The sequence below is a fragment of the Macaca fascicularis genome, chromosome 4 (assembly GCF_037993035.2).
Source record: "Macaca fascicularis isolate 582-1 chromosome 4, T2T-MFA8v1.1".
NCBI classification, from domain to species: domain Eukaryota; kingdom Metazoa; phylum Chordata; class Mammalia; order Primates; family Cercopithecidae; genus Macaca; species Macaca fascicularis.
In genome coordinates this window covers 37,490,767-37,498,927 of record NC_088378.1, presented here as the reverse complement: position 1 = coordinate 37,498,927, position 8,161 = coordinate 37,490,767, and the positions used below count along the sequence as shown (strand labels likewise).

The following is an 8,161-nucleotide window of genomic DNA, read 5'->3' as shown; positions in this document are numbered from 1 at the left end:
AGCTGACAACTTTTCAGGAAAGCAGCCCACTTTTAGTCGTAATTAGTGATGTTTTACTGGGTTACATCTCATTTTGCTTTAACTGAAAATTATGCAACTTAGGCATAAAAAAGAAAAGTTATGAAGACCAGAAACCTAAATACAAATTTCACATGATTTAGAACCAAGCTAAATAAACACACAAAAACTCTACAACATGGGAGGGTGAAGGAAATGAAAACAATTGCAAAGGTATTTATTGAGAAATAGTAAAGATATACATATTTTTACAAGCTTTCAATATTAATTTACATTTCTTTAAATTACGTAGGCCCCGATAATCTATACTTTACTAATACATAACAGAAACCCTTGACATTGTGAGATGTCCATAACGCTACCGTAGTTGGGAGTCAAAATGCAACTTTGGCTCATGATGCTTAAGTTTGTTTTCAAAAGAAATACTAAATGCCATATTCACTGAGAATGTAGGCTTGTCATAAACAAATGTGCTTTAAAAAAACAACTTCATACAGGAGCATGCTGTTGACACTATTCTGAATTTTAGCTCATCGCAGACTAAGGAGAAAACATTTTTAGAGACAGTTATTACCTACTTGTTGTGTGCAAACTGTATGATTCTAAAATATGTTTTTGCCTCTGAATTTGATTTACAAAATTTTGCAGGGGCATAGTGTTCTAATTGTATGCTATAATACTGTAGCCAGGCCACCTATTTTGTTACTGAAATTACGTGGTCTTGATATTTTTAAGGTGCAACACAAGATGGTTATCTTTTGTAGTAATATACCAAGCTGTATACATAAGAGCCGAAAACCCACTTTAGTTACAGAACATTTTTCAAACTGGTTTACAATAAGGCACAATAGTCCATATGTCAATAGGAGGTGGGAATGGCCAAGGGGTTCGTTTTGTGTTTGTTAGTTCAGTTTTCATTTTTCAGATTAGAAAGGAGGAGGATTTTCTGTTCCTAAGGTGGGAAGGGAAGAGTTCTATTTTGTGCATGCTCAACGTCCCATGGCCAAGCTGTGATGCTGGCTTGTGGGCCTGCACCATTGTTGTGCCAGACAAGCTGTTCTCCGTCAACCTAGCATTTAGGTTTTATGCCGGCAGCCTCTTCTGAACACAGAATCAGAAAAAGAGATGTGTGTGAGAAACTGCACGGGGTGATGCAACCAGCCAGCTTCTCTTTGCCCTTCCAAGGGGTGTTTCTTTCTGCACCTGCAGACTTAGCAGCATAAAAAGCCTTGCTTGTTTGATATGAAAAGACTTACAAATTTATACCTAATGTCACAATTCTATCATTTAAAGAAACCAGCTATACAGTAAAGATAATTTGTTTTTATTCACAGTAATAAATACTTAAGGTTTTAGTGCACAACATAATTAAGTACTGATAATCAAGGCAACACTTAAATTTTTTTAACTGCTATTTTCAATCTAAGGGCCAACAGAAGTATAAGATTTACTATCATTATTTTTATATTATTAAACGTATTCCAACTTCAATTTGCCTGGAATAATACTTGGGGCAGAGGCAGCCAAAAGCTACAAAATTTAAAGGGTAAGTTTAAGGTTTAGATGATGAAATCACAATCTTGTACAAAATTCGGATCTCAATATCTTTCTGCCCAGTATAAACATGGCCTTAGCATTCAGTAAAGAAATACAGGTTTGTAGCCCAAAGAAATGAAATCTATTTCCACAGTGAATGTTGTAATCTGTGAGCAAAATGTAGACTTTATTGAAGCCACAGAGGCCTCAGTTGATGAACTCATGAACCAGCCTCTGGCTAGGGGCACTGACTAGTAGCCTGACTCTAGCATCCACATTATGACATTTTAAACACAGAACTGCAGGTGCAGACACCATAAAAATACTCTAGTTCTTAAAGTCTTAAATTTCCACAAGGGAAATCATGTCACAGGAAGTAAGAGGAGAACTGTATCGTGTTCCCAACATGGGCTACACACAGGGAAAAAAAACCATGCAAACACAACGATGACGGGCTCTTCTTGTAATGAATGCCATCCATTGCGCAGTAACAATACAGGCAGAAACTAACATACGCAAGTCTGTCATGAGGAGAACCTACATTGATGTATTCAGATGGAGAACCAGGTACTATTTTACTATTGTCATTTCAGTAATGCTGCCAAGATCCAACTCACTTGCTGATTTAATTTATGATGATATTCTAGGTAACATTTTCATAAACTCATTGCTTTCATCAGACGCCATCTGGGAGATCTGCCTTCCATTACTGATGATATTATCATTTTTGCAATGGCATTGGGAATAAACACACTTAGCTTTATTTTAAGCCATGCCCACTCAATGTGAATTTTACACCATGTCCATGGCATATTTTAAAAAAGTTAATGTGATAATTGCTCATGATTTGCATGATAATGTCCTCCTCTATGCAACTTACACATATCAAAAGTCTCAACCTCAAAACCGTGCAGGTTGTCATGAATATGGCTCTTAGTTTTCTCCAGTAAAACTGTAGAAGGGGTACTTGAGACTTCTACATACATTTCACTTTCTAAGTGAAGGTCCCACAGTCTTTCCCAAACTTTCTGCTTATGGTTGGATGCGCAAATAGTTGCCTCATACAATTATTGGAATTATTAAGAACCCAAATACAACACAAGCTTTCCTTTATTGTTGTTGTTTTCTTATTGCAACAAATACTCAGTTTCTTGCTGATGCGGTAATTAAGCTTTGAGAACTTGACTTTTAAATTTGGTCATGTTAAGAATCATCACAAAGGATTTTTTTTTCATTATCTACAGAGATTTCAACCAAAGTTACATTGTAACACACAAATGCTGTCTTGTCTTTAAGGCACAACACATCAGTATGAACATTCTGTTTGCCAAACTTAAAAAAGAGACAATATTATATTCCCATTTCCCCTCCCACTCCCCTCCCCGACAAATGAAAGAAAAATTGCATCCACTTTGAAAGTCAGCTGCTAATAAAGTCACAGTAAATTATTTTCATCAATAATTTACACAAATTACAGGTCTAAATAGGACTGTCCTTATACAGTCTGAGTGCATTCCAATTCAGATTTTCTGGGCTAGGTAGGCTAAAGTCAGATTCAAACCTCAGGGCTGAGAAGATCTCCCAATTTGAGGAATGTTGTTGACCACCTTGTCAGACGGAGCATGTGTGTTGCTGCTTTGCCGGGGTAAGAGTTCTTTGCTAAAGCTGCTCATTCCAGTTTGGACTCATTTGGTGTGTACCAGCAACCTCCACAGATTTTTTAAAAACCCATTAAAGTGTTGTAAATATAAGACCATAGAGTTTCTTTTCTGTAGCACTAAAGTTTAACTCCATTCAGCAATCTGAATTCTTCATTCTGGAATTTTTATTCCAAATATGATTTCATCCATTAAGACAATTTATATGTGTAGAGCCAGAGGCATTGAATCACACATAAAAATTCAGTGTACTTGAAATATAAAAAATGGATCTCCGGCTAGAGAGCACAGTTACAAATACTCTAATTCCAGTGCTTGGTGGAGAGCCAGGAGGTCTGAGTGACTGGATATCCTCCAGAAGGGCATGTTGTGCTGCATGGTTAGGAGAAGGAGGGGTGGGAGAGAGAAGGGGAAGGAATGAGGCATGGAGAGAGATCACAACCATTGTCTCAATTAAGCAGCAGCACACACAGGGCTGTGTGGCCCACCCACGTTCAGGGGAGGGAGTCTAAAGGCGGGATGATCATACGTGAAGGCTTGGCAGCACCAATATGGCATTGTCAAAGTAACAGAGAAATAGATCTGAACTGGATTTTAATGATAATAATAGCAAATATTAACACTGCTTAGATAGTTTAACATTTATTCTGGAAGTATCACTACCAACATCGACATCTGGGAAAGCAAGTGGGTATCACAATCCTACCTGGCTGATGGAAAGCAAGTTTGAATCAGTGCATCTCTCCTACAGGCCTCTCTCTCAGTCAAAAATAAAATAAAACAAAATGATAAACTTCTTAATTTTGTTAATCTAGGAAGAAAAGAGGGTGAATTCCTTTCTGTATAAAAATAATTTGAAGCAGGACTATATAAAGTAGAAAAAATGTGGGGATTATAACTTTCTTACTTGTCTGGGACAACCGATAACTTAAGCCAGTCGAGTCGACCTGGTTTATTTCACTGGCGTAGAATTGACAGAAAGTATCTAGCATACATTTTCAATGGGGAAGATATCATCCCCAAGGGGACAAAAATGAGTTCTTGTGGGGCAGAAAATCTTAGACATTACAATGGTTTGTGCCCTCCAAAGATATACTATAATAGTATACAGTACATATGTGGCATTAAAATTTCATGAAAGGGAGTAATTAGAAAAAAATTGTCTAAAGAGTCCCCACTGGCGATGATAATGAAAAAGAAAAAACACTGCACTACAGGAACTGACAAAACAAAAGCACGATTTGTAAGTTTGGGCTGATGACAACTTCTAGAATATGCACATATAAAATATTCATGTATATAAGGGAAATGAGTATACAGATATAAAACATGCAAATGATATTTTATGTAAGAACTAAGTAGCATAAAAATCCTTAATGCTATATAATTCCTTGCTGCACATTACGGTAACCACCAGCCACATGTGGCTATGGAGCACTTGAAATGTGGTTAGTCCAGTTTAAAATACATAATGCATTTCAAAGACTTAGAACAAAACAAACAAACAAAGAGAAGGTAAACATGACTTCAACAATTTTTACATTAATTAGATATCAAGACAATTATTCTGGATATACTGGGTTGACATGTTATTAAAATTAATTCTACTTGTTTCTCTTTAATTTTTTAAAATGTGGCTTCTAGAAAATTTCAAACTACATATACAGCTTGTATTAATATTATATGTTTCTGCAGAAGAGCGCAGACATTCCTATTCCTAAACTTTGATATTTCTTCTTAAATTTCTCAAACAAAGTATGTCTAGGTCAAATTAAGGCACAGAAATTCACATAGAAGTAACTTTTTTTCATTCAGCTCAGATCTATTTGTAACAACAAAACAGTACTTAACATTTCTGCACATGCGATTACTGCTACATCCAAAGAAAAGCATGCATTCTGGGTACTAGAGAAACCAACCACCTCTGCTTTAAAATAGAATAATAAGCCTTCACCATCACCAAAACTGTACGTACATCAACAACCATTTGGAAATAGCATTCTATCTGATATTCTTTTCCATTCAGGGTCATGCCTTCCCCTCCTGAAGTTTTAGGTATAAAGAAGATGGTATAACAACTGGGGAAACCAAATCTAAACATTAATGCTGTGGAAAACAGGTCGACTGGGTTAAGTTTTAATTGTCAAAAGCATACAGTGTTACTGGTTTGGAAAATTGAATTATATTAGTCCTTACCTACATATACGTGAATTTAATTTGTATAGGCTAAAAGACACGTACATTGAGCAGGAGTGGGGCTGTATTACTAATCACTGGCTGCTCTTTGTTGTGTATAACTATGGTGTCAATAAGAAACATCACAACATGGACTCACGACATTGACAAACTCCAGAAGATATTTCAGTTGAGTGTGACTGGAAGCATTTCAAGTAGTAGTCAGCAATGAAAGCCGTATTTCTTGAGGCTGCAGCCCTGACCTCATACAGGACGTGCTTGGGGCCAGTGTGCTGTCTTGGGTCATTGACACTGCTAATGAAGGCTGAGGTGTTCTGTGGGAGGCAGAGCCTGTACCTACTCTCTTAAATGTTATCGAAAAGCATGGAGATTTTCAAGTATGGCTGCCAATACTGTCACCAAACCTTCTAAAGTGGAAGTGCTTTCCTTTTCTTCATTTTGCTTGATTTAAATTGACCAGAAAAACACATCAATTCCTTTCTCTTTCTCTTATAGCCATAAACTTTTCTACAAAACTGTTCGACTGTTTTTTGAAAACAGGTAAACACTCCAGCACATGCAAGCGGCGAAGCCTTTATTAGATGATGATTTAAAATCTCCTTAGGATGATACAGAAAACATTCTTTCTATGTAAAACAGTATAAGCTGGTATGTCATTGTTTAGAAATACTAATTCATCATTTGGCTTTGTTTTGTAAATTCTATCACTTTTATCTTGGCTAGATGATATTTTTCTATCATTCAGTGAAGGCAGCAGTAGACCTTAGGGTGGAGTTGACCAACAGTCTGGTGTTGGGGGCCAATCCTGATATCACTCTTCTTTTGATGCTGAACCAACCATTTAACGGTTTTTAATTGCCTTGGTTTCTTCTTCAGAAATATGGGACAGATGAAAAGGCTTATTAAAATACTGAGGGCCTATGGGATCTTCTGAATGTGTTCAAAGCCAGCTGCTTGGCTTCAATCAAGTACCACTGGCTCACTAGAACAGATGAAACTCTTCCAGGAGATGTGAAGCACATTATGGCTAAGACAAGTTGGTACAAAAGGATCTGAGCAATACATCCCATTTCAGTAGCACTTATTAAAATCTCTTGCAGTAGTTTTTCTTCAGCTATTAAATCTGCCCTCAGCATTCCTTATCATAGAGCATGCCTACTTCCAGGCACTCACGAGGACCATATGGCATGTAGGTCTCATGAACTACTCACATGACTTTTGTATGGAGCTCCTTAATCTTTATCTCACTATATTTCATGTGCTTAACAATGGTTATTCTCCCCCCATCTTGCAGATCCCCTGGCTCATTTATATCTGTGCACATGGTATGTGTTTTAATATATACAGATGCATCTATATAAGCATGTATATATATGCTCACACAAATATATATATTACTATATATATTTACTATGTGTACATACATTCAAACATATAAATAAATATAACTAACTTTCCCTGCATTTCCTATCAAATTTCAGGCAAAAAATGCTAAACTCCAAATGGTTTATTTGAATGTAAGTATTGACCCTCTCATGCTCTTATTGCTTTGCATCTATAAATTTAAATCATTTGTCAAGCTGCCATTGGGCCAAACTACAGAAATGCAAACAAAAAGGCTTGCATTAGAAGTATCACACCAACATTGTTTGAGACAGGTTACCTTTTTTGCTGCCTGTTCTTCTTCTACACCATCCCCAATTACAACATACACTACTTTTCTGCCAAACCTTTGCATTATTCGTTCAAAGCAACTTTCTTTTCCTGGAAGATAAACGAGATAAAGTTCAGAGTGAAGTTACCTGGTTAGCGGCATGCTCCTCATCTCGGCCATCTCCAATCACAACATAAGTTATGTTAGTGCCAAATCTGGACACTATACGCTCAAAACAGCTTTCCTTGCCTGAAAAACAATGCACTGCTTATTCTTCCAGCCACTGCATTCATTAACCTAAAGATTCATAAAGTGTTAAGTTAATGCCTCTTGAACATCACTTAAACTGGCTCACAACCTCTGGGTTTATGCAATCAACACATATTTGAATAACGTTAAGGCATTACTTAGGACAGATGATTAAACCAATGTGTTTCACACTCCAAAAATATCAGTAGGGTTAAGCATTTGACCTAGAGAAAATATTAGTATGTTTTTCTCCGCCACCAGAGTATTGGGGAAACTTTACAGGCAACTATAAGTTTTAACAACCTTTGTTTGTTTAATTCTGTAAATCAATTTTCAGTAGTATAGACAAGTCAGCTAAATGTGTTCTAGAGAAAAACTGAAGGTTTACTGCTAAGAAAAGAGGAAATACTAAGAAGTGAATTTACCTTGGTAAACAACTCCTTTCTTCAAGTGGATGACAGTTAGCCTGCTCAAATAACTTCTACTAGGGGTGCAGTCTGACTGGGCCACAGTACTGACAACACTGGTGTCCTCTGATTGCACTACGGGAACATCACCATGGAATTTCTACATATTCTTTGTTTTTAAAACATTGGCATTATTCTCTAAATTTCACTCCAGAATGTTCATGCAGCCATGGCTACTTCTGCCTTTTTTCTTAATCTGATGGTTCAGAACTCCAAAAAACACTAGCTTACAGGAAAAAATAAAAATGATTTTTTTTTTCAGATTAAAGAATATAAGGAACTATTTGGCCAACAGAAAGAATACTGTCTTTACTAAAATAAATGTTTATTCTGCTATAAAATCATCAAAAAGCAAACTTTTCTTCTTTCTATTAGTCCTGCTG

At 36.5% G+C, this 8,161-nt stretch overlaps 1 protein-coding gene across 24 annotated transcripts in view; it reads right to left on the bottom strand.

The window, feature by feature from the left end:
• Positions 1-201: 201 nt before the first annotated feature.
• Positions 202-8,161, bottom strand: part of EYA4 (EYA transcriptional coactivator and phosphatase 4) — a 283,822-nt gene continuing 275,862 nt past the window's right edge. For 18 of the 24 annotated variants that reach the window (XM_074039005.1, XM_005551874.5, XM_015448681.4 and 15 more), the window contains 2 exons: positions 7,072-7,172; positions 202-3,584 (listed from right to left, as the gene is read on the bottom strand). In XM_074039005.1, coding sequence (XP_073895106.1) covers positions 3,504-3,584; positions 7,072-7,172 — 182 coding nt within the window. In that variant the 3' untranslated portion in view covers positions 202-3,503. Of the gene's footprint in view, positions 3,585-7,071; positions 7,173-7,210; positions 7,312-8,161 lie in introns of all 24 variants that reach the window. The other 6 variants (XM_005551875.5, XM_005551878.5, XM_005551884.5 and 3 more) reach the window with 1 other exon arrangement.